Source organism: Gorilla gorilla, chromosome 7, assembly GCF_029281585.2.
Source record: "Gorilla gorilla gorilla isolate KB3781 chromosome 7, NHGRI_mGorGor1-v2.1_pri, whole genome shotgun sequence".
Lineage (NCBI taxonomy): Eukaryota > Metazoa > Chordata > Mammalia > Primates > Hominidae > Gorilla > Gorilla gorilla.
The window spans coordinates 70,048,347-70,075,564 of NC_073231.2; the positions used below are offsets into that span (position 1 = coordinate 70,048,347).

The following is a 27,218-nucleotide window of genomic DNA, read 5'->3' on the forward strand; positions in this document are numbered from 1 at the left end:
ACTCTAGAAAGATAAATCCCCAAATACTTAGAAACTAAACACCCCCTTTCTAAAATTCTGAGTATCAGGGGCTTCAGGTTTCCAGTTCAATGTGTAAGAACCTAGAAGTTTCTACCCCATCCTGGCAACAAGGAAAAAGCCAAACGAACTGAAAAATCGACAACTCTCCTTATCTCCATTGGGGAAAACCACTGTCCCCAAAATTGGAAGGACTGACAGTCATATTCCAAGAATCACGGATTGTTGGAACAGAAATCACTGAGTAAAAACCTCTGCAGAAACCGGTGCTGAGGTGGGGAAGCCTGAAGTATCATTGATGACTTGCTGGAGGGTCAGTGTGGACAAGTCTGAGAGATAAGAACTCTAGGGGAGCATAGTTATCAGTGTCTCCACACTTCCGTAATTTTTACTTCCAGGACCTTGACCAGATTCTCATAGTGGATTTTGGAGAAAAATCCCCAATGCTGCTGGTAGGAGGAGGGGAAAACATTTAAAAATAGCTAAGGAAATAGAGTGTGACGTCCGGCTTCGGAGCAGGAACCTTCATTGCTCAAGCGACTCAAAAGAGAATTAAATATGGGTGATGTTGAGAAAGGCAAGAAGATCTTTGTTCAGAAGTGTGTCCTGTGCCACATCATGGAAAAGGGAGGCAAGCACAAGACTGAGCCTAATCTCCATGGTCTCTTCGGGTAGAAGACAGGTCAGGCTGTTGGATTCTCTTACACAGATGCTAATAAGAACAAAGGCATCACCTGGGGAGAGGATACACTGATGGTGTATTTGGAGACTCCCAAGAAGTACATCCTTGGAACAAAAATGATCTTTGCCTGCATTAAGAAGGTAGAAAGGGCAGACTTGATAGCTTATCTCAAAAAAGCTACTAATGAGTGGCCACTGCCTTATTTATTACAAAACAGAATGTCCCGTGAGTTTTTTATGTCCACCATACTTTAAGAGATCTCATACACCAGAATTCAGATCATGAATGACTGACAGAATATTTTGTTGGGCAGTCCTGGTTTAAAACAAAGACTGGCTTGTGGTTAAATGAATATGTTCAGTTTTTGAATTTTAATAGTAATTCCAATTCAGTAAATGCTATCGCTATTCACCCCTTCTAAAGATATGTTAGACTTCATTAGTAATGTTCAACTTTTCACAAAGATGGTGAGTACCATCTTAAAACTTACTGGAGATTGGTTTTATATTTAGATTTATATAACTGGTTATGTGAGTATATTTAAATACGGGAGAAATTTCTTCACTGTCTCAGAACCAAGCAAGATTCACTTGTGTTTTGTGTTAATTTGCCTCTTAAAGGCAAGGGTTGAAGATAAATAAGGTAGCAATGTCTACTTTATATTTTTGGCCTTAACTATGCCAGTGTAATTAGAATTCCCTATATTTAAAATGGTTCCTTTTACTTATTGAAAGGCATTTTAGTGTGATTTATGTGTAATATCAAAGATTATTTAACACTTCTTACATTTTATTGATCTGTAAGGTCACATGCTTTTAAAATAGTAGGAAGTTAAACTTCATTCTTGAATTCTTCACAATCTAATTCAAACTAAGTTATAATTTAGGATAGTCTTCAAACAGCCATTCAGAAACATAAAACTGTAGAACTGCTGTGTTTGTGATTGGAATGGTGCTTTTGCCAACTTAAAAGGATTAAACTAGAGGAGATATACACAAGTTTTAAAATTATGTGTGATCATAAGACTTAAGATAATTAAAAAGAAAACCACAGATCATGAAAAAAAAAATAGCTCAGGCACTATGTTCTTCTTAGCAAGGCCTGCCCTCAAGAGAAACTAGGTAACCTGAGCCTAACTTGCTGGTGTTTTATCAGAGCCTAACTCACCTTGGAGAAGGGAAATACCCTACTCCAACCCCCTCCAGCCATCCTGTCCAACCTAAGCGGGGGTGACTGAGCAGCATATGTGAAGCCACAGTTCAGAGGCACAGGCCAGCTAAAAGACTGAGTCCTACTCACAAGCTGTAGAACACTCCCCTCCCCAACCTTAACACAACATTACTGAAGGCATGTTTGTAACAGCACCTTTTATTCAATACATCATGCCTGACTATCAGGAAGACATTGCATTGGTTCTGTTTATGCGATGGATTACGTTTATTGATTTGCGTATGTTGAAACAGCCTTGATCCCAGGGATAAAGCCGATTTGATCGTGGTGGATAAGCTTTTTGATGGGCTGCTGGATTCGGTTTGCCGGTATCTTACTGAGGATTTCGCATCGATGTTCATGAGGGATATTGGCCTGAAATTTTCTTTTTTGTTGTGTTTCTGCCAGGTTTTGGTATCAGGATGATGCTGGCCTCATAAAATGAGTTAGGGAGGATTCCCTCTTTTTCTATTGTTTGGAATAGTTTCAGAAGGCATGGTACCAGCTCTTCTTTGTACCTCTGGTAGCATTCGGCTGTGAATCCGTCTGGTCCTGGACATTTTTTGGTTGGTAGGCTATTAATTGCTGCCTCAATTTCAGAACTTGTTATTGGTCTATTCAAGGATTTGACTTCTTCCTGGTTTAGACTTGGGAAGGTGTATGTGTCCAGGAATTCATCCATCTCTTCTCAATTTTCTAGTTTATTTGCATAGAGGTGTTTATAGTATTCTCTGAGGGCAGCTTGTATTTCTGTGTGATCAGTGGTGATATTCTTTTTATCATTTTTTTGTGTCTATTTGATTCTTCTCTCTTTACTTCTTTATTAGTCTGACTAGAGGTCTATCCATTTTGTTGATCATGATTATCTCAATAAATGCAGAACAGGCCTTTGACAAAATTCAACACCCTTCATGCTAAAAGCTCTCAATAAACTAGGTATTGATGGAACATATCTCAAAATAATAAGAGCTATTTATGACAAACCCACAACCAATATCATACTAAATGGGCAAAAACCTAGAAGCATTTCCTTTAAAACCTGGCACAAGACAAGGATGCCCTCTCTCACCACTCTTATTCAACACAGTATTGGAAGTTCTGACCAGGCAATCAGTCAAAAGAAATAAAGGGTATTCAAATAGGAATAGAATAAGTCAAATTATTTCTGTTTGCAGATGACATGATTGTATATTTAGAAAACCCCATTGTCTCCGCCCAAAATCTCCTTAAGCTGAGAAGCAACTTCAGCAAAGTCTGAGGATACAAAATAAATGTGAAAATATTACAAGCATTCCTATAAGCAATGACAGACAAATGGAGAGCCAAATCATGAGTGAATTCCCATTCATAATTGCTACAAAGAAAATGAAACAACTAGGCATACAACTTACAAGGGATGTGAAGGACCTCTTCAAGGAGAACTACAAACCACTGCTCTAGGGAATAAGAGAGGACACAAACAAATGGGAAAACATTCCATGCTCATGGATAGAAAAAATCAATATCATGAAAATGGCCATATGCCCAAAGTAATTTATAGATTCCATGCTATCCCTGTCCAGCTACCACTGACTTTCTTCACAGAATTGGAAAAAACTACTTTAAACTTCATAAGGAACCAAAAAAGAGCCCACATAGCCAGGACAATCCTAAGCAAAAAGAACAAAGCTGGAGGCATCATGCTACCATACTTCAAACTATACTACAAGGCTACAGTAACCAAAACAGCATGGTACTGGTACCAAAACAGACATATATATACATATATATACCAATGGTACCTATATATATACATATCATATATATATATTATATATATATACATATCATATATATATATATATATATACCAATGGTACCAATATATATATATACCAATGGAACAGAACAGGGTCCTCAGAAATAATACCACACATCTACAACCATCTGATCTTTCACAAACCTGACAAAAACAAGCAATGGGGAAGGGATTCCCTATTTAATAAATGGTGCTGGGAAAACTGGCTAGCCATATGCAGAAAACTGAAACTGGACCCCTTCTTTACACTTTATACAAAAATTAACTTAAGATGGATTAAAGATTTAAACGAAGACCTAAAACCATAAAACCCCTAGAAGAAAACCTAGGCAATACCGTTCAGGACATAGGCAGGAGTAAAGACTCCATGACTAAGACAATAAAGCAATGGCAACAAAAGCCAAAATTGACAAATGAGATCTCGTTAAACTAAAGAGCTTCTGCACAGCAAAAGAGACTATCATCAGAGTGAACATGCCACCTACAGAATGAGGGAAAATTTTTGCAATCTATCCATCTGACAAGGGACTAATATCCAGAATCTACAAAGAACTTAAACAAATTTACGAGAAAAAAACAAACAACCCCATCAAAAATTGGCAAAGTATATGAACAGACAATTTTCAAAAAAAGACATTTATGCAGCCAACAGACATATGAAAAAATGCTCATCATCACTGGTCATTAGAGAAATGCAAATCAAAACCACAATGAGATACCATCTCACGTCAGTTAGAATGGTGATCATTAAAGTCAGGAAATAGCACATGCTGGAGAGAATGTGGAGAATGCTTTTCAATGTTGATGGGGGTGTAAATTAGTTCAAACATTTTGGAAGACAGAGTGGCGATTCCTCAAGGCTCTAGAACCAGAAATACATTTGACCCAGCAATCCCATTATTGAGTATATACCCAAAGGGTTATAAACCATTCTCCTATAAAGACACATGCCCACATATGTTTATTGCTGCACTGTTCACAATAGCAAAGACTTGGAACCAACCCACATGTCCATCAATGATAGACTGGATAAAGAAAATGTGGCACATATACATCATGGAATACTATGCAGCCATAAAAACGGATGAGTTCATGTCCTTTGCAGGGACATGGATGAAGCTGGAAACCATCATTCTCAGCAAAGTAACACAAGAACAGAAAACCAAACACCACATGTTCTCACTCATAAGTGGGAGCTGAACTATGAGAACGCATGGACACAGGGAAGGAGACAACACACACTGGAGCTTGTCAAGAGGTGGGGTGGGGCAGGGAAGGGATAGCATTAGCAGGAATACCTAATTTAGATGACAGGTTGATGGATGCAGCAAACCACCGTGGCACGTGTATACCCATGTAACAAACCTGCACATTCTGCACATTTATCTCTGAACTTAAATTATAATAAAAACAATTAAAAAAAGAAAATATTGCAAATCATAATACACGGAAAAAAGACATCACAGTTTACAGAGATAGGGCAAGCATGACCAGGTGCAGATATGGCAGGGACATTGGATTTATTAGAACAGGCATTTGAAACAACTATGATTAATATACCACAAGCTTTAATAGATAAAATAGATCACATGCAAGAACAAATAAGCAATGTATGCAGAAAATGCAAATTCTAAAAAAGAGAAACAAATGAAATGTTATTTATCTAACACATAACAGTTTATTCAAAATAATAACAATGTATTAGATTGTATAGGATTGTGTATAAGCAAAATGAGTGACAGCAATAATAGAAGGAAGGAGAGGCAGGAATTAGGAGGATTTTGTTATTATAAGATACACCACCTGTGAATCAGTGTAGTGTTGTTTTGAAGGCGGACTTGGTTTAGTTGTAAACATATTTTACAAGGTTTAGCGCTACCACTAATAAAAGTAAAACAATATATAACTGTTGTGCTAATAAGGAGAGAGAATAGAATTATGTTAAGTGTGAAAACTACAAAAGCTGTAAAACATGGAAGACTAAAATAAGAATAAAGAACAAGGGCAATAAATTCACAAGGATAAGAAATATTGTGGATATTCATCCAACTGTATCAAAAATTATTTTTAACATCCGTGGTCTTAAATGTGCTTATTAAAAGATAAAGATTGTCAAAATGGATGAAGAAATAAGACCAAATGATATGTTATTTGCAAGAAATCCACTTTCAATGTTAAAGGCATACATGGATTAAAAGTCAGTGAATGGAGAAAGTTGTGCCATGCTAACACTAACCTAAAGAAAGCAATAGTTTTTATTGATTCTAGATGGCACAGACTTTAACAAGGAAAGGTTTAGGGAAAAAGAGGGACATTAAGCAATGGTAAATAAATTATCCAAAAAAGACGTAACAATCCTTAGCATGTATACACCTGATAAAAGAGCATACAAATATGTAAGGCTAAACTGACAGAACTTCAAGGAGAAATGGAAGAATCCACTATTATAGTTGATATACAAAGCTTATTCAAAATTTGAAATTCAATTAATGTATTACATCAAATCAACAGGCTAAAGAAGAAAAATCACATGTCTGTATCAATAGATCCAGAAAACTCATCCGACACTCATGCGTGATAAAAACTCCCAGTAAACTAGGAATAGATGGGGGACATCCTCAACTTGATAAAAATTACCGACCAAACCAAGAGCTGATACCATACTTAACGGTGGGAAATCCAAAGATTTTCTACTAAAATTATAAAAAAGGGAAAGATATTCTCGGTCACATGTCAGGTAAGTTAATATAAAGCTAATTAAATACATAAAAATTCTATAAGAGGAAAACTATCAAACTCTGATAAATCAAAGAAGTACTAAATAAATGGAATATATTTTATATTCATGGACAGGGAGACTCAATATTGTCTGGATGTCAGTTCTTCCAAACTTGAACTACAGATTTAATAAATTCCAATCAAAATTCCAGCAAGTAATTTTGGATATTGACAAATTGATTCTAAAATATATAGAGAGAGGCAAAAGACACAGAATAGCCATCACACTATTGAAAAACAAGATCAAAGTTGAAGGATTAACACTATAAAACTTCAAGACATACTCTAAAGCTACAGTCATCAAGACAGCATGATGTTAGGAAAGGAACAGACAAATAGATCAATGGAACAGAAGAGAAAGCCTAGAAATAGGCCCACATAAATACAGTCAACTAATATTTGACTAAGGAGCAAAAAAATACAATGGAGTAAATATAGCCTGTTCAACAAATGATCCTGGAAAAAATGGACATCCACATGCAATGCAAAAAAATAAAAAAGAAAGAACTTAGACAGAAATATTACACCCTTCACAAAAATTAATTCCAAATGGAACACAGCTCCAATTATAAAAGACAATATTTTAAAAACTCCTAGAAGATAACATAGTACAAAGTCTAGATGACCTTCACTTTTGCAATGACTTTTTAGATTCTATGCCAAAGGCATGATCCACAAAAGAAACGACTGATAAACTGGACCTCATTAAAATTAAAATTTTCTGCTCTATGAAAGACATTCTCAAGAGAGCAAAAAGACACACTGCAGATTGGACAAAAATATTTTCAGACAACATAGCAGATAAAAGATGCTAAGGAAAATATGCAAAGAATTGTTAAAACTCAATGATATGAAAACAAAAATTCCAATTAAAAATGTGCCAGAAACCTTAACAGATACCTTACCAAAGAATATATACAGATGAAAATTAGCGTATGAAAATATTAGAAACCTTAACAGATACCTTACCAAAGAATATATACAGATGAAAATTAGCTTATGAAAATATGTGCCACGTTGTATATCATCAGATAAATACAAATTAAAACAACAATAATATACCACTACACACCTATTAGAATGGTCCAAATCCAGAACATGGACAACAACAGTTACTGCTGAGATTGTGGAGCAAAAGCAACTTTCATTTATTGGTGATGGAGATGGAAAGTTCTACAATTACTTTGGAAGACAGTTTGGCAATTTTAAAAAAACTAAATACTGTTTTACCATATGATCTAGCAATCACACTCCATGATATTACCCAAAGAAGTTGAAAACTTATGTCCACTCAAAACCTGAATATGGATGTTTAGAACAGTTTTGTTTATAATTTCTAAAACATGGAAGTAACAAAGAAGTCTGTCTGTAGGTGAATGGATAAATAAACTGTTGTACGTCCAGAAAATTAGATATTATTCAGTACTAAAATGAGTTATTAAGTCACGAAAAGACATGGAAGAAACTTAAAGTCATAGCACTAACTAAAATAAGCCAATATGAAAAGGGTAACTATTGTATGATCCAACTGTATGACATTTTGAAAAAGGAAAAACTACGGAGACAAGTTTTAAAAATGAGTGGTTTCTTGGGGTGGAGAGGAGATAGGGGTGAATAGGCAGAGCTCAAAAGATGTTTAGGGTAGTGAAACGACTATGATACTATAATGGCAGATAACTGCCACTATATGTATCAAAACCCATAACATATGCAACACCAAGAGTCAACTCTAATGTGAACTATGGACTCTGGGTGGTAATGATGTGTCACTGTAAGTTCATCAGCTATAACTTCATCCCCCCCTCTGGTGGGGGATGTTGACTACAGAGGGGGCTGTGCTTGTGTAAGGACAGGTGGTATACAGGAAATTTTTGTACCTTACACTCAACTTTGCTGTGAACTGAAAACTGCTCTGAAAAACTAAAGTCTATTTAAAAAAGGAAAGGAAAAAAATCCATTTGTCAAAGAGAAAGACTTAAGGGCAATAAAAACATATTGAACCGATGAAAATAGAAACACAAGATGTCAGAATTTTGGGGATGCAGCAAATGCAGTGCTAACAAGGAAATTATAGAAAGAAATCCTATATTAGAAAGGACATTTCAAATCAGAAATCTAAAATATTATCTCAAAAAAATTAAAAATGAGAGCAAAATAAAAGCCAAAGCAACTAAAAAATAGGCAAATATTAAAAGGGCAGAATTCATTGAATGGATTACAGACCACAATATAAAAATCAGTAAAAATTAATGTTGTTCTTTGAAAAACCTCTAGCACAATTAACCGAAAAACAGAGACAAGGCACCAAAAAATAATAATCTAACAATATTGTCAGAACATGGGCAAGAAACAGGAAGAGAAATCTCCTCAACAAAGAGGATATAACATACATGGCATATAACAAAGAGGATATAACATACATATAAAAAGTTGTTCATCATTATCAGACTTGAGGGATATGTAAATGAAGACTATGATGAGCAGAACCAAAATTTTAAGTGACAATACCCCAACCTTGCAGGGATGTCGAGAAACTGGATCTTTTATACATTATTGGTAGGATATAAAATGTTATCTATATTCTGTAGCCACTATAGAATATAATTTGGCATTTTATTTAAAACTGAACAAACATTTTCTATTCTATGGTGCAATTTGCACTTCTAGGCATTTATCCCAGATAAATAAAAGCTTATGTCCACACAAGAACATCTACACTACGATTGTTTTGCTCCTGTGATGGTATGTTAGCTTACTGCTTACAGGTCATGGTTATAGAGGTTATACAATAGTTAGCAAATGTCCTGCTTCCAGTTCTTACACAATTTTTATGTCAGCAGAGGCAATGTTCAGGTGATACACACAAGTATGACTAAACAATTCTGTAGGGCTGGCCAACATTCTGATTGTCTAGCATTATTGTTGTTTAAATAGTCATCATATTTTATTGGGTATTTTCAGTATTACCTATGGAGGTATTATTTTCTTTTATTTTATAAAGGTAGATGCTGACTTTAAAGAATTTCAACAACTCACCAAATGTCATAGTCTCATTATTTTTAAGACGACTTTTTTTCTATTCCATAATTACTTCCTATCAATTCAAGAATTACACTCAACCAAATATCTATTCTTACACTAGCTCTTAATGAATTACATATGAGAGAAAGCTTTAAAACACAAAAATTACAAGAATGAATAATACTTAGTAGCTGACAGGTAATTTCTAGTATACTTGTCAGTATAATTAATTGCATGTATAATACATGCTACACTAAATTAATATCTAAATACCATAGTTAGTAGCCATTAGATTGCATTTATCACTCTTGTTCCTTTGCAAAGGGTTTGTTAGCTCATTAAAAAGTGTTGGGGTAAGTAACTGAATACTGTACCGCTGTCAGCAACTGGTGGTTGAGGTTCCCCATCAGAATAAATGCCAGAATAATACAGAACTGACAATATTAACATCTTTCACCAGTATTAAAACTTGTGCTGTGCTTTGGAAGATTAAGAAATATACCAAGAGCTAAAGGTAAAAAAAATTTGACAAGAGTAATGCATTCTTTGATATTATCAAAATAAGTGGTTGGCACAAAGTAAATGATTGATCAGTGGTAGTTGAGGTGGGAGAAGAGGAGCAGTAGCGAGAGGTAGAGAAAGGGCCGGTGCAGAGATGGGTCTATATTTAGGGAAGAGGCTGTGTTAGAAATGTAAGTTAAAACCTTATGAGGCATGTAAAATAAAGGGAGTGGAAGAAGTTAGCAAGACATTTGTCTAAACTGATGGTAGACAAAGTGAGGCAACCCCCTGGAAACATCAATGCTACAGAGTCGTGGCAAAGGAGCCCGCTGTAGGAACGACACAGTTCCCACTTTACACAACCTGTGAACTAGGAAGAGGAAGAAAAGATGAGTCCAAAGACAAGTAAGAGACAAGAATGGGACATCTCGAGAGATACTCAGACAAAAAGCTAAGGAAAACAGTTGAGAGAAAAGCAGAAGATACATAAGGCTACAAGGAGTCACCTTGTTAAAAGAAGGAGAGTGTCTAATCTAAATATAGAGCAGTGTTACAGGAGACTTTGCCAAAAATATCATCAAGGGACATTCCTGGGAAGGTTCTGAATGTCAGGCTAAGGCTTCTTATCCCTGAATTTAATAAGTAAAGGGGTATAATAGAAATATGGTAATTTTAATTCACAGTTGAAAAATTATATTGAGTTTCATGTCCATAGATATAATTTTTCACTTTGTTATTTACCCTTTTCTCTATACTGGGATAATGCATTTATAATTTATTCTAATGCAAACATTGTTATTATCAATTTTATATTATAGTAATGAAAATAATGCAGATTTTGAATATGTGAAAAAATATATGTAAATAAAATGTAAATATATAAATTTATGTAAATATAGTCAGATTTTTACAAAGTATTTTTAATTATTATTTAGAATGAAACTACCAAAGGACTGCTTTAGTTCCCAGGATGTTATTTTAGTGTGACAAAAATGCAGTTCATAAGGAATTAAAACTAAGAAATGCAATCAGTTTTGTGTAATTTATTTTAAGTGCTGCCTTTAAGTGAAAATTCGCCAATAAAATCTTAAAGTAAGTTTATTCTTCTGGCCATGATGGATATTTCGAGATGAGCAGAGAATGTGTGTTTTTGGTCTTGTGATTCCCTGAAAGTTTCCCCTCTTTGTTCCTTAATGGCATTAATGTAGTTAGAGGTGTTATGTGATGAATTTCTTGGGTTTACCTTTGCTTCAATCTGTTTAGTATCTGGATTCTGAAACAAAAATTTGATTTTGCTCTTGCCATCATCTGAAGAACCTTTAAGTTGAGAGAATTTATACCTCCAAAGGACAGCCTAAAGGGGGAAAAAAAAAACAATGTAAGTCAGTGGAATTAATATCTGCTTTCAAATCAAGAAATAGTTCTTTTTTAAATGGTAAAAGTTAATCATACAAAGTTAGTACTACGTCCCAATATTTTAAAATGAAATTTAAAAATATTTATCAAATGTTAACATTTGTGATTCAATATTATCATTTAATTTTCAGAAATATTTTATCCATGAAATAATTATTGCAAAAATACATAAAAATAAATTGCTTTTAGTATCTTGTCTTATGCGCACGGTCAATAAGCACTGTATGTTTCATTGAGTCCTTTTCAATAGAAGTGACAAAGTGATTTTGAATTGATCATTCTGGAACTTCATCTTGAAGCTCAACTAATAACCTTCGCTTTATTAAGATGACATATTAGCTTGAATAAACCCTTAGGACAAAAACTGACATGGTGCTTTCATGAGATGCAGAATAAGCATTTTATAGAGCCATCTGCATCAGTCTGTAATATCTTGGAAAGTACAGCCTCTTTCAGAAACATATTCTACAAATGTAATTCTCTGAAGCAGAAAGTAACAGAAATCTGTTGCCTTTCCAAATAACAAAAATGGAGATATAAAAGGTTAAATTGGCAATAAGTGGGAATTGTCTATAACAAGTTTTTGTCTATCCTATATCATAAATCATATTTCCTGGGAGCAGGTGCAGCAGTTCACTCTTTGGTATGTCCTGAAACTAAAAACATGCATATCCAAAGTAAAACACCAAAGATATAAATCATTAAAGAAGAAAATTGTGTATGTGTGTTCAAACATGATCACACACCATGTAGTTTGTTTTACCTTATCTTAGCATACCTTTATCTCATTAAATATGTGATAGAAAATACTTTTAACAAATTATTGTTTCAAATATTTCTTAAATGATTTCTTACGGTTTCTAAATAGATCAACAAAACATAGCTGATATAGTCAAATATTTTCTGAGTGCAGTCCTATTTAAGCTATTGTTTCTGATAAAGTAGTAAAGAAAGAACAGAGTATATGTCTCACATCTTTTTCAGAATAAAATGTGATAGATAAAAGCATATACGGGCATACCTCGGGGTATATACAGGCATACCTCAGGGCTTTTGTGGATTTTGTTCCAGACCACCACGAAACAGCAAGTATTGCAATGAAGTGAGTCACAGAAATTGTTTGGTTTCCCAATGCATATAAAAGTGATGTTTGTTTCTATACTGTAGTCTATTAAGTGTACAATGACATTAAGCCTAAAAAACAATGTATATACCTTAATTAAAATATAATTTATTACTAAAAAATGCTAGGGGTCATTCAAGTCTTCAGTGAGCCGTAGTCCTCTTGCTGGTGGAGGGTGCTGCCTTGATGCTGACAGCTGCTGGCTCATCAGGATGGTGATTGCTGGTGGTTGGGGTGGCTGTGATAATTTCTTAAAATAAGACAGCAATGAAGTCTGCTGCATCGATTGACTGTTTCATGAAAGATTTTTCTGTAGCCCGCAATATAGCCGAATAGAATTTTACCCACAGAATTTCTGAACTGCAGTCAATTCACTCAAATCCTGCTGCTGTTTATCAACTACATTAATGTAGTGCTCTAAATATTTTGTTATCATTTCAACAATATTCACAGCATTTTCACAAGAAGTAGATTCCATCTGAAGAAACCACTTTCTTTGCTCCTCCATAAGAAGAAACTCCTCACTCACCAAAGTTTTATCATGAGATTGCAATAATTCAGTTGCATCTTCAAGGCTCCAGTTATAATTTTAGTTTTCTTGTTATTTCCACGGCATTTGCATTGACTTCCTTCACTGAAGTCCTGAAACTCTCCAAGTCTCCAAAGAGGGCTTAGAATTGATTCAACTTCTTCCAAATCCCTATTTATATTGATATTTTGACCTCCTCCCATGAATCATAGATAATGTAATGGCATCTAAAATTATGAATCCTTTCTAGAAAGTTTTTAATTGACTGCCAAGATCCATCAGAGGAATCACTTTATCTATGTTATCTATAGCCTTACAAAGTGCATTTCTTAAATAATAAGACTTGAAAGTCGAAAATACTCCTTGATTCATGGACTGCAGAATGGATATTGTGTTAGCAGACAAGAAGACATTAACCTCCTTGCACATCTCCCTCAGAGTTCTTGGATAATTTGGTACATTTTTAGTGAGCCGTATTATTTTGAAAGGAATTGTTTTTTCGAAGCAGTGGGTGTCAATAGTGGGCTTAACATATTCAGTAAACCATGCTGTAAACAGATGTTCTTCAGGATTTAATATTCCATTTAGAGTACAGGTAGGGTAGATTTAGCACAATTCTTAAGGGTCCTAGGATGTTTAGAATGGTAAATGAGAATTGGCTATACTTTAGTCATGAGCTGCATTGGTCCCAACAAGAGAGGCAGCCTGTCCTTTGAAGTTTTGAAGCCAGACATTGACTTCTCCTCTCTACCTATGAAAGTTTCAGATGGCATCTTCTTCCAATATAAGGCTGTTTTATCTACACTAAAAATCTGTTGTTTAGTGTAGCCACCTTTATCAATGATCTTAGCTAGATCTTCGGATAACTTGCTGTAGCTTCTCCATCAGCACTTGCTGCTTCACGTTGTACTTTTATGGTGTAGAGATGGCTTCTCTCCTTAAACCTCATGAACAAACTTATGCTAGCTTCAACCTTTTCTTCTTCAGCTTCTTCATCTTTATCAGCTTTCATAGATCTGAAAAGAGAGCCCTCCCCTGGATTAGGCTTTGGCTTAAGGGAATGTTGTGGCTGGTTTGATCTATCCATACCATGAAAACTTTCTCCATATCTGTTTCACTTTCTTATCATGTATGTGTTCCCTGGAGTAGCACTATTACATTTCTTCGAAAACTTTTCCTTTGCATTCACAACTTGCTTAACTGTTTGTCACAGGAGGCCCAACTTTTAGCCTATCTCTGTTTTCAACACGCCTTTCTCACCAAGCGTAATAATTTCTAGATTTTGATTTAAAGTGAGAGGCATGTGAGTCTTTCATTTGAATGCTTAGAAAGTCCATTGCAGGATTATTAATTAGCTTGATTTTCAAATTATTGTGTCTGTGGGAATAGGGAAGCCTAAGTACAGGGAGAGAGGTGGGAAACAGTTGGTCAGTGGAGGAGTCAGAACACACATCTTTTTGGTTAAAATTATTCACCATCTTATATGGGCACAGTTCATGGTGCTCCAAAATAATTACAATAATAACATGAAATATTACTAATTGCAGGCCACCATAACAAATGTAATTTAAAGAGCTTTGAAACATTTTAAGCATTACCAAAATGTGACACAGAGATACAAAGTAGGCACACGCTGTTGGAAAAACAGCTGATAGAGTGGCTCAATGCAGGGTTGCCACAAACCTGCAATTTGTAAAAGACACAGTATATGTGAAGGACGATAAAGCAAAGTATGATAAAATGAGGTATGACTGTAAATTAGCACTTATGTCAATACATTCACACTGTCATATGAAGAGCAAGTTATAGTTAAACATATCCTGAATACCAATTTTAACATATCACCAGTGATCCTTAAAACCCAGATTTCTTAAGGTCTTAGCCTCTTTAAGCAGAGTTTCTAATGAGAAAGTAGTACCCCCTCACCTAGCAAAATGTAAAATAATTCCTGGTAAAATGCCTGTTCTCCAAGATTATCTCACACTGACACTGAGAAAATGAGATTGGTAAAGGTTCCAAGAAATACATTTAAGGGTAAATGGAGTGAGAAAATGTTTATCTCCAACCAGCAATTCCACAGTAAATATTCATATGCATAACTTTTCCTAGTGGTAATATTTTCAGCTTAGATATTACAGGTTTATAATTAGGAGACATTACCCATGGTCTCCATTTGTACATATGTATTTTAATGGTGAGCGGTAACAATGCCAGACAAAAAAATTGCAACTTTCACCTTCAACTCAATAAAGTGTGTGTTTTTCTTTTTTTCCTATCTTGGTACATGGGGAAAAAATGTACCTTACATTTAAAAAAAATTGTGTCTTACACAGCTTGGGCAACATGATGAAACCCTGTCTACAAAAAAGACAAAAAGTTAGCTGGACTTGATGGCATGAGCCTGTAGGCCTAGCTACCTGGGAGATTGAGATGAGAGAATCACCTGAGCCCAGTGGTCGACGCTACAGTGAGCCGTGATCATGCCACTGCACTGCAGAGTGAGCCCTGTCAGAAAGAGAGAAAGAGAAAGAGAGAGGAAGGAAAGAAAGAAGGAAGGAACGAAGTGTGAAAATTTTTGTGTTTGAAATTAAAATTTTGGCATTTTTCTTCAACAGATTAATACTAAAACAAGATCGAAATTTAAGAATTAAAGTAACAGAGGTAAAAGGAAAATTCGACATGGAGATTATATAAAATAATAGAATGTTACCTTAATTGTATAACTAATACATAAGGTAAGCATATGATAAGGTAGAATCCTAGTACCCAGTTTACTTTATATGTGTTCTTAAATATTAATTTTTGTATGCCAATTTTTTAAGAGTAAAACACACATGCACACAAAAAAACTTGTAGTACTTAGGCTAGATTTCTGAGGCACACTTAGTTTGACAAATGTGGAGGAATATGAGTAGCATGCTCAAGAAAAAGTTTAAGTCCATGGTCTGAACAATTCTACTAGTTTAGTGCATCATTTCAGAAAGATGCAACAAGGAATTACTGCAGCATAACCCTTCATGATTGAAGTCAATATTTTCTGCTACCCCTTTCAGGAGACAATTTTTCAATTTATATAGGCCTACAGTGCATTATACTACTTTTCCAGATTTGTAGCTCCAAGAATACCTGAGGGGGTGTTAATCTGGAGCTAATAGTTTTATAATGAAATTCATTTCTTACTAGATCAGAATTCCTTCCAGAAGTCTATAAGGTTTTTTGACTATACCTCATCATCCAATATCACAATAGCATATTTAGATAGCATACAATCTGCAGAAGAGCAAAAGCACTAAAAAAAAGTAAACTTGCATTTATTGTTTGACTACATAATGACATTGAACCCATCCTACAAGTCTAAAGATGTTTTGCAGGGAAAATAAAAAGTATATGTGTATATATATAATATATATTATATATATTTACAATATAATATATTATATATTATATATATTTACAATATAATATATAATATATTATATATATTTACAATATGTATATGCAAATATATATTGTACATATATATGACTTACAAAAATATTAAGACAATCAGAAAGTTCATATCCACTCCACACCCAGTTTGCCCAATTAATGATATCTCACATTAGTATGGTGTCTTGTCACAGTTAATAAACTAATATCAGCAGATTATTAAGTAAGGTCTATCATTTATTTAGGTATCTTTAGTTTTAACCTAATGTCTTTTTCTGTTATGGTGCCATGTTACATTTATTCATTGTGACTTCTTAGGTTCCACTTGGCTGTGACAGGTTCTCAGTTCCTCATCAGACTGTACTTGAAAACTTTGAGTCCTGTCAGGTATTTTGTAGACTAGCCCCTATTGTAATGTTTTCGATGTTTTTCTCATGAATAGATGGGCCAAAGATTTTCTTTAAATCAAAAAGGACTCACAGTTTTTTGTTAATGATGCCAGTGGATATCCCTGAGAGGCTTTCATTTAAGGCATGTGATTTGAGTGTGATGTGTTGTGTGTGTTCGTTCAGCTGGGGTAGCTGGTCTTAACACAATTTCATAGTTTATTTCAACATAGATCTATGTGAAGAAAAGCATGACTTTTAGAGTACTAAAACTCCATATCTTGATTACTTTATTACTAAAACATTTGTATAAGAACAGTCAAAATTAAGTAGAATATACTCATGTATTTTTACATTATCTATAATTCCTTCCTTTCTAATTTCAAATTATTATTTAACGTTAACAATTATAAAAATAAAAAGAACATTCACATTTTATTTTGGTGTGGTAAAATATACATAATATAAAATTTAGCATCGTAATGATTTTTACATGTATGATTCAAGAATGTTAAATACATTCACAATGTTGTGTAATCATTACCACTAGCCATTTACAGAATATTTTTTTCATCCTAAACAGGAACTCTGTACCCATTAATCATATGTCTTCACTTATCTTTCCCCACTGCCCCAGGTACCCTTTATTCTACTTCCTGTCTCTAAGAATTTGCCTCTTCTAGGTATTTCATTTAAGGTGAATCATAAAACATCTCTCCTTTTGTGTGCGGCTTATTTCACTTAACGTAAGGTTTTCGAGGCCCATCCATGGCTAAATAATATTTCATTGTCTGAAAATCCCAATTTTGTTTATCCATTCATTTATCAACGGACACTTGAGTTGCATTCACCATTTGTCAACTGTGAGTCATACTGCTATGAACATTGGTGTACAAGTATCTGTTTAAGTCCCTGCTTTCAATTCTTTGGTGTATATACTGAGAAGCTGCATTATTAAATCATATGGTAACCTATGTTCAACTTTCTGTGGAATCACCAAATGTTTTTCAGAGGCTACATCATTTTATAATTATACCAGCATGTGAAAGAAAGGGTTACTCTTTCATTCATGAGGTTCTCCACATCCTCATCAACAACTTTGTTTGTTTTCTTTCTGATTTTTGCCATCCCAATGAATGTAAAGTGGTAACTCCTGTTCTGACTTGCATTTCACTAATGGCTAGTGATGTTGGTCATCTTTTTGTGTGCTTGCTGGCCATTAGTATATATTCTTTGTTGCAATATCTACTCATGTTCCATTTCGAATTGAGTTGCTTGTTTTGTTGTTACTGAGTTGTATAAGCATTTTATACATTTTGGATATTAACCCATTATCACATATATGATTTGCAAATACATTCTTCCATTCTGTGGGTGACCTTTGCACTCTGTTGTAGTACCCTTTGATGTACAAAAGTCATTCACTTTAATGTTGTCCAATTTATCTATCTTTTATTTTGTTGCCTGAGCTTTCGGCATCATAGCAAATAAATTATTGCCAAATTTAAAATAATGAAGCTTTCCCCCTATGCTTTCTTCTACAAGTTTTATCATTTTAACTCTTACAGTTTGACTCATTTTGAGTTAATTTTTGAGTATGGTATATGGCCAGGGTCTAACTTTATCCTTTTGCAGGTGAGTATTTTGTTTTACTAACAAACACCATTAGTTGAAAACACTGCTCTTTCCTCATTGGATGGTCTTGGCACCCTTGTTGAAAATCATTTTACCATACATGTGAGGTTCATTCTGTGATCTCTATTCTATTCCATGTTTTTATGTCAGTCTCTGTGACAGGACAACACTATTTTAATTACTATAGCTTTGTAATAAGTTTTGTAATCGGAAGTCAAAAACCTACAACTTTTGTTCTTTTTCAAGATTGTTCTTGGTATTTGGGGATCCTTAAAATTTTCTGTTAGTTATAAGACGGACTTTTCTATTTCTTCAAAAAATATCAGTGACATTTTGATGAGGACTGCATTGTATCATATTGTCATCTTAATAATAATATGTCTTTCAATTCATAAACACAGGATGTTGTTTCTTTTATATTTCTTTCATCAATTTTCTGTAGATTTTAGTATACAAGACTTTCACCTACTTGGTTAAGTATATCCCCAATTATTTTATTCTCTTTTTGTTATTGTAAATAAAATTGTCTTCTCAAATGCTTTTCCAGATTATTCGTTGTTAGTGTATAGATACACAACTCTTTTTGTATGTGTGTTGATTTTGTATACTGTGACTTTGCTATTATTATGTATTAGCCAAAACAGGTTTTGTGTGGTTATTTAGTTTGGATATTTGTCCCCGCTTAAATCTCATGCTGAAATCTAATCCCCAGTGTTTGGAAAGGGGCCTTATAGGAGGTGTGTGGATCACGGGGGCAGATATCTGAAAGATCTGCACCCATGAATGGCTTGGGCCATCCCCTTGGCAATAAGTGAGCTCTCAGTCTGGGTTCATAGGAAATCCTGTCATTTAAAAATGTGTGTCACCTCCTCTCTCTCTCTCTCTGCTCCTATTTTTGCCATGTGACAAGCTTGCTTCCACTTCATCTTCTACCATGACTAAAAACTCCCTGAGACTTCCCCAGAAGCCATCAGATGCCAGCACTGTGCTTCCTGTATAGGCTGAAGAACAGTAAGCCAACTAAACCTCTTTCCTTTATGAATTACCCAGTCTCAGGTATTTCTTTATACCGATCCAAGAATGGCCTAATACATCTGATGTGTGTGTGTTTGTGTGTGTAGTTGTCTACATGCAAGATTATGTCACCTGTGAGCAGAGATACTTTTACTAATTTTCAATTTTCTTTGGCTTTTTTTTTTTCTTGCCTAATAGCTCTGGCTAAAACTGTCAATAATACCATGTCAAACAGAAGAAGTCAAAGCAAGATTCTTGTTCCTGATTTAGGAGAAAACCTTCAGTCTTTCAGCATTGGACATAATATTATCTGTGGGTCTTTTTTCATATTTCAAATTTCCTTCTATTCCTAGTTTATTAAGTTTTTTTGTTAAAGGTTGATGCGTTCTGACAAGTGTATTTTTCTGTATTAATTGAGAAGATTCTTGTATTTTTATTTAAACTTCATTCTATTAAGGTGTTGTATTACATTGATTGATTTACATATATTGAAACTTCCTTGAATTTCATTAATAAATACTACTTGGCCATGGTGTATAATCCTTTTAATATGTTGCTGAGTTCTGTTTGCTAGTATTTTTTGAGAGTTTTTTTCATTAATATTCATTAGGAATATTGAGCTACTATTTTCTTTTCTTGTAGCATCTTCTTCTGGCTTTGGTGTCAAGGTAATGTTGGCCTCACAGAATGACTTACAAAGCATTCCCACCCCTTCAATTTTTTTTTTTTTTTGGTAAGAATTTGAGAATAACTTTGGTTTTTTTAATGTTTGGTAAAATTTACCAATAAAGCTATGTGGTCCAGGCCTCTTCTCTGTTGACAGATTTATGATTATGGATTCAATCCCCTTAATAGCTACAGATTCATTCACTTTTGGCAGTGTGTATATTTCCAGCAATTTATCTATTTCATCTAGGTTATCAAATTTCTGAAACGCAATTGCTCATAAAACTGTCGCTTAATCCATTTATTTTTACAATATTATCAAAATGTCTCTTCTCTTTTTTTCTGATTTTAGTAATTTGGGTCTTCTTGTTGAGACAATCAGGCTAAAGACTTATAAATTTTGTTATTTTTTCGAGGAACCAACCTCTAATTTTGTTGAGTTTTCTTCATTACTTTCTAGTATCTATTTTATTTTTTTCAACTATAATCTTTATTGTTTTCGTCTTTCTAGCTAGCTTTCAGTCTACTCGTCTTTTTCTACTTCTTTAAGATGTAATGTCAGGTCACTGATTTGTGATGTTTCTTATTTTTAGATGAGTTTTTGTTTTCATCCTCTTTTTTAATATATATACTTATACTCCTACAAGTTTCCCTTTTAGTACTGCTTTCGCTTTGTCTCATATATTTTGGTATGTTTGTGTTTCACTTTCATTTTCCTCTAAATATTTGTTTTCTTCTTTATCCAGTTGACAGTTAGGAGTGTGTTGATTTCCATTTCTTTCTGGATTATTCAGTGTTTCTTCTGTTATTGATTTTTAGTTTCATTCCATTGTAAGCAGAAAAGATATTTTGTATAATTTCAATCATTTAAAATCTATCATGACATATTTTGTGTCTTAACACATGGTCTAATCTGAAGAATGTCCCATGTGCCCTTCAGAAAAATGTGTATTCAACTGTGGTTGAATATATAGCATGCATATGTCTGTTAGATCCAGTTGGTTAAGTGTGTGTGTATGATTTTTTAAAAATTAATAATAGATTTTATTTTTGAGAGCAGTTTCATGTTCACAGAAATAATAAGCAAAAGAAACAGAGTGGTGCATTTGTTATAATCTACGAACCTACATTGACATTATTATCCTTCAAAGTCCTAAGTTTACATTTGGGTTCACTTTTGGTGTTATAAATACTATGGATTTTGACAAATGTATAATAACATTTATCTACCATTACAGTATCTTGCAGAGTAGTTTCATTGCCCTGGAAATCCTCTGTGGTCCACCTACTCATCCCTCTCTTTCCCACAATCACTGGTAACCACTGGTCTTTTACCATCTTCACAGTTTTGCCTTTTCCAGAGTCTCATATAGTTGGAATCATACAGTACATAATCCTTTCCAATTGACTTCTTTCACTTAGTAATGTGCATTTGTTTCTATCATGCCATTTCATGGCTTTTTTTTCCTGATGCTCAATAATATTCCATTTTCTAGATATACCATAGTTTAGTTATCCATTCACATACTAAAGTGAATGTTGCTTGTTTCCATGTTTGGGCAATTATGAATAAAACGGCTCTAAATATCCATGTGCAGACTTTTGTGAGGACATAGCTTTTTAGATACTTTGAGTAAATACCATGGAATAAGATTTGGATGGTAACAGTATGTTTTGTTTTGTGAGAAACTGTTAAATTATCTTTTTCTTACGTTTAACTTTTATTTTAAGTTCGGGGTACTTGGCCAGGTGCAGTGGCTTGTGCCTGTAATCCCAACACTTGGGAAGTGGATGCGGGAAGATCACCTGAGGTCAGGAATTTAAGACCAGCCTGGCCAACATGGCGAAACCCCGTCTCTACTAAAAATACAAAAACTAGCCAGGACTGGTGGCACACACCTGTAATGCCAGCTACTCAGGAGGCTGAGGCAGAAGAATTGCTTGAACCCAGGAGGTGAGTGTTGCAGTGAACTGAGATTGCACCACTGTACTCCAGCTTAGGTGACAGAGCAAGACTCTGCCTCAGAAAAAAAAGAAAAGTTCATGTGAAGGTTTGTTATATGGGTAAACCTACATCATGGGGGAGTTTTGTACAGATTATTTTGTCACCCAGGTATTAAGCCTAGTACCCAGTAGTTATTTTTCCTGCTCTTCTCCCTTCTTCAAACCTCCATCCTCTGATACGCCTCAGCGTATGTTGTTCTTCTCTATGTGACCATGTGTTCTCATCATTTAGCTCCTCTTTATAAGTGAGAACATGTGGTGTTTGGTTTTCTGTTCTTGTATTGGTTTGCTAAAGATAATGGCCTCCAGCTCCATCCATGTGCCTGCAATGTAAATGATCTCATTCTTTTTTATGGCTGCTTAGTATTCCATGGTGTATATACACCACAATTTCTTTATCTAGTTTACCACTGATGGGCATTTAGATTGACTCCACGTCTTTGTTATTGTGAACAGTGCTGCAGTGAACATACTTGTGCATCTCTCTTTATGATAGAACAATCTATATTCCTTTGAGTATATACTCAGTAATGGGATTGATGGGTTAAATGATATTTCTATTTTTAGGTCTTTGAGGAATTACCATACTGTCTTCCACAATGGTTAAACTAATTTATACTCCCACCAACCAGGTAAAAGCTTTCCTTTTTCTCTACAATCTTGTCAGCATTGTTTTTGTTTTGTTTTGTTTTGTTTTGTTTCTAATGGTAGCCATTCTGGCAGGTGTGAGATGTTATCTCACTGTGGTTTTGATTTGCATTTCTCTAATGATCAGTGATGTTGAGGTTTTTTTTTTTTCATACGTTTTTTGGCCACATGTATGTCTTCTTTTGAAAAGTGTGGTTCATATCCTTTGCCCACTTTTTAATAAGGCTGTTTTTTTTTCTTGTAAATTTGTTTAAGTTCCTTGTAGATGCTGGATATTAGACCTTTGTCAGATGCATAGTTTGCAAAAATTTTCTCCCATTCTGTAGGTTGTCTGTTCACTCTGTTGATAGTTTCTTTTGCTGCGCAGAGCTTTTTAGTTTAATTAGATCCCATTTTCCAATCTTTGCTTTTGTTGTAATTGCTTTTGGCATCTTCATCATGAAATCTTTGCCCAGTCCTATGTCTAGAATGGTATTGCCTAGGCTGTATTCCAGAGTTTTTATAGTTTTGGTTTTATATTTAAGTCTTTAATATATCTTGAGTTAATTTTTGTATATGGTGCAAAAAAAGGGGTCCAATTTCTTCTGCGACTGGCCAGTCAGTTATCTCAGCATCATTAACTGAATAGGGAATCCTTACCCCACTGATTGTTTTTGTCAGGTTTGTCAAAGATGAAATAGTTGTAGTTGTATGGCCTTATTTCTGGGTTCTCTATTCTGTTCCACTGGTATATGTGTCTGGTTTTGTACCAGTGCCATGCTGTTTTGTTTACTATAGCCCTGTTTAAAATCAAATAGAATGATGCCCCCACTTTGTATTTATTTTTTTTTTTATTATACTTTAAGTTCTGGAATACACATGCCATGGTGGTTTGCTGCACCCAACAATCCCTTATCTATGTTAAGTTTTCTCCTAATGCTATCCCTCCCCCAGCCCCACATCCAGTATATACCCAGTAATGGATTGCTGGGTCAAATGATATTTCTAGTTCTAGATCTTTGAGGAATCGCCATAGTGTCTTCCACAATGGTTGAACTAATTTACACTCCCACCAACAGTGTAAAAGTGTTCCTATTTCTCCACATCCTCTCCAGCATCTATTATTTCCAGACTTTTTAATGATCACCATTCTAACTGGTGTGAGATGGTATCACATTGTGGTTTTGATCTGCATTTTTCTAAAGACCAGTGATGATGAGCTTTTTTTCATGTGCTAGTTGGCTATATAAATGTCTTTTTTTGAGAAGTGTCTGTTCATATACTTGGCCCACTTTTTGATGGGGTTGTTTGTTTTTTTCTTGTAAATTTGTTTAAGTTCCTTGAAGATTCTGGATATTAGCCCTTTTTGAGATTGATAGATTGTAAAACTTTTCTCCCATTCTGTAGATGGCCTGTTCATTCTGATGATAGTCTCTTTCGCTGTGCAGAAGCTCTTTAGTTTAACAAGATCCCATTTGTCAATTTTGGCTTTTGTTGCCATTGCTTTTTGTGTCTTAGTCATGAAGTCTTCGCTCATGCCTATGTCCTGAATGGTATTGCCTAGGTTTTCTTCTAGGGTTTTTATGGTTTTACGTCTTATGTTTAAGTCTTTAATCCATCTTGAGTTAATTTTTGTATAAGGTGTAAAAAGGGGGTCCAGTTTCAGTTTTCTGCATATGGCTAGCCAGTTTTCCCAGCACCATTTATTAAATAGGGAATCCTTTCCCCATTGCTTTTTTTTGTCAGGTTTGTGGAAGATCAGATGGTCATAGATGTGTGGTGTTATTTCTGAGGCCTCTATTCTGTTCCATTGGTCTATATTTCTGTTTTGGTACCAGTATTATGCTGTTTTGGTTACTGTAGCCTTGTAGTATAGTTTGAAGTCAGGTAGTGTGATGCCTTCAGCTTTGTTCTTTTTGTTTAGGATTGTCCTGGCTGTGTGGGCTCTTATTCGGTTTCATATGAAATTTAAAGTAGTTTTTTCTAATTCTGTGAAGAAAGTCAATGGTAGATGGATGAGGATAGCATTGAATCTATAAATTACTTTGGGCAGTATGGCCATTTTCACAATATTGATTCTTCCTATTCATGAGCACGGGATGTTTTTCCTCTTGTTTGTGTCCTCTCTTACTTCCTCGAGCAGTGGTTTCTAGTTCTCTTTGAAGAGGTCCTTCACATTCTTTGTAAGTTGTATCCCTAGGTATTTTATTCTGTTTGTAGCCACTGTGAATAAAATTTCACTCATGATTTGGCTCTCTGTTTGTCTGTTATTGGTGTATAGGAAAGCTTGTGATATTTGTACATTGATTTTGTATCTTGAGGCTTTGCTGAAGTTGCTTCTCAGCTTAAGGAGATTTTGGTCTGAGATGATGGGGTTTTCTAAACATAATCATGTCATCTGCAAAGAGAGACAATTTGACTTCCTCTTTTCCTATGTGAATATCCTTTCTTTCTTTCTCTTGCCTGATTGCCCTGGTCAGAACTTCCAATATGATCTTGAATTGGAGTGGTGAGAGAGGGCATCCTAGTCTTGTGCTGGTTTTCAAAGGGAATGCTTCCTGCTTTTGCCCATTCAGTAGGATATTGACTGTGGGTTTGTCATAAATAGCTCTTATTATTTTGAGATACTTTCCATCAATACTTATTTTATTGAGGTGTTTTAGCATGAAGGGTGTTGAATTTTATCGAAGGCCTTTTCTCATCTACTGAGATAATCTTGTGATTTTTGTAATTGGTTCTGTTTATATGATGGATTACGTTTATTGATTTGCATACGTTGAAACCGATGTGATCATGGTGGACAAGCTTTCTGATGTGCTGCTGGATTTCGTTTGCCCATATTTTATTGAGGATTTTCTCACTGATGTTCATCAGAAATATTGGCCTGAAATTTTCTTTTTTTGTTGTGTCTCTGCTAGGTTTTGCTATCAGGATGATGCTGGCCTCATAAAATGAGTTAGGGAGGAGTCCCTCTCTTGCTATTTTTTGGAATACTTTCAGAAGGAGTGGTACCAGATCCTCGTTGTACCTCTGGTAGAATTCTGCTGTGAATCCATCTAGTCCTGTGCTTTTTTTGGTTGGTAGGTTATTAATTACTACCTCAATTTCAGAACTTATTGGTCTATTCAGGGATTTGACTTCTTCCTGGTTTAGTCTTAGGAGGCTGTATGTGTCCAGGAATTTATCCATTTATTCTAGATTTTCTAGTTTATTTGAAAAGAGCTGTTTATAGTATTCTCTGGTGGTAGTTTGTATTTCTGTGGGATCAGTGGTAATATGCCCTTTATTATTTTTTATTGTTTCTATTTCATTCTTTTCTCTTTTCTTCTTTATTTGTCCAGCTAGTGGTCTATTTTGTTACTCTTTTCAAAAAACCAGCTCCTGGATTCATTGATTTTTTGAAGGGGTTTTCATGTCTCTATTTCCTTCATTTCTGCTCTGATTTGAGTTTTTTCTCATGTTCTGCTAGCTTTTGAATTTGTTTGCTTTTACTTCTCCAGTTCTTTTAATTGTGCTGATAGGGTATTGATTTTAGATCTTTCCCACTTTCTCCAGTGGGAATTTAGTGCTATAAATTTCCCTCTAAACACTGCTTTAGCTGCCTCCCAGAGATTCTGGTACGTTGTGTCTTTGTTCTCAGTGGATTCAAATAACTTATTTATTTCATTTATTTACCCAGTAGTCATTCAAGAGCAGGTTGTTCAGTTTCCATGTAGTTGTACAGTTTTGACTGAGTTTCTTAGTCCTGAGTTCGAATTTGATTGCACTGTGGTCTGAGAGACTGTTATGATTTCCATTCTTTTGCATTTGCTGGGGAGTGTTTTACTTCCAATCTTGTAGTCAATTTTAGAATAAGTGTGATGTGGTGCTGAAAAGAATGTATCTTCTGTTGATTTGGGATGGAGAGTTCTGTTGATGTCTATTAGGTCCACTTGGTCCAGAGCTGATTCAAGTTCTGAATATCCTTGTTAATTTTCTCTCTTCTTGATCTGTCTTATATTGACAGTGGGGTGTGAAAATATTCCACTATTACTGTGTGCGAGTCTAAGTTTCTTTGTACATATCTAAGAACTTGCTTTATGAATCTGAGTGCTCCTGTATTGGGTGCATATATTTAGGATAGTTAGCTCTTCTTTTTTCATTGATCCCTTCACCATTATGTAATGCCCTTCTTTGTGTTTTTTGATCTTTTAATTGGGGCATTTAGCCCATTTGCAATTAAGGTTTATATTGTTATGTGTGAATTTGATCCTGTCATTATGATGCTAGCTGGTTATTTTGCCCATTAGTTGATGCAGTTTCTTCATAGTGTTGATGGCCTTTACAGTTTGGTATGTTTTTGCAGTGGCTGGTACTGTTTTCTCCTTTCCATATTTAGTACT

The 27,218-nt window shown here is 34.7% G+C and overlaps 1 protein-coding gene and 1 pseudogene across 5 annotated transcripts in view; one reads left to right on the plus strand and one right to left on the minus strand.

The window, feature by feature from the left end:
• SNTG1 (syntrophin gamma 1) overlaps positions 1-27,218 on the minus strand; it is an 880,400-nt gene that overhangs the window by 33,359 nt on the left and 819,823 nt on the right. For all 5 annotated transcript variants that reach the window (XM_055349267.2, XM_019032962.4, XM_055349266.2 and 2 more), the window contains one exon: positions 11,251-11,361. In XM_055349267.2, coding sequence (XP_055205242.1) covers positions 11,251-11,361 — 111 coding nt within the window. The remainder of the gene's footprint in view (positions 1-11,250; positions 11,362-27,218) is intronic.
• On the plus strand, positions 577-954 carry LOC101132692 (cytochrome c-like; annotated as a pseudogene).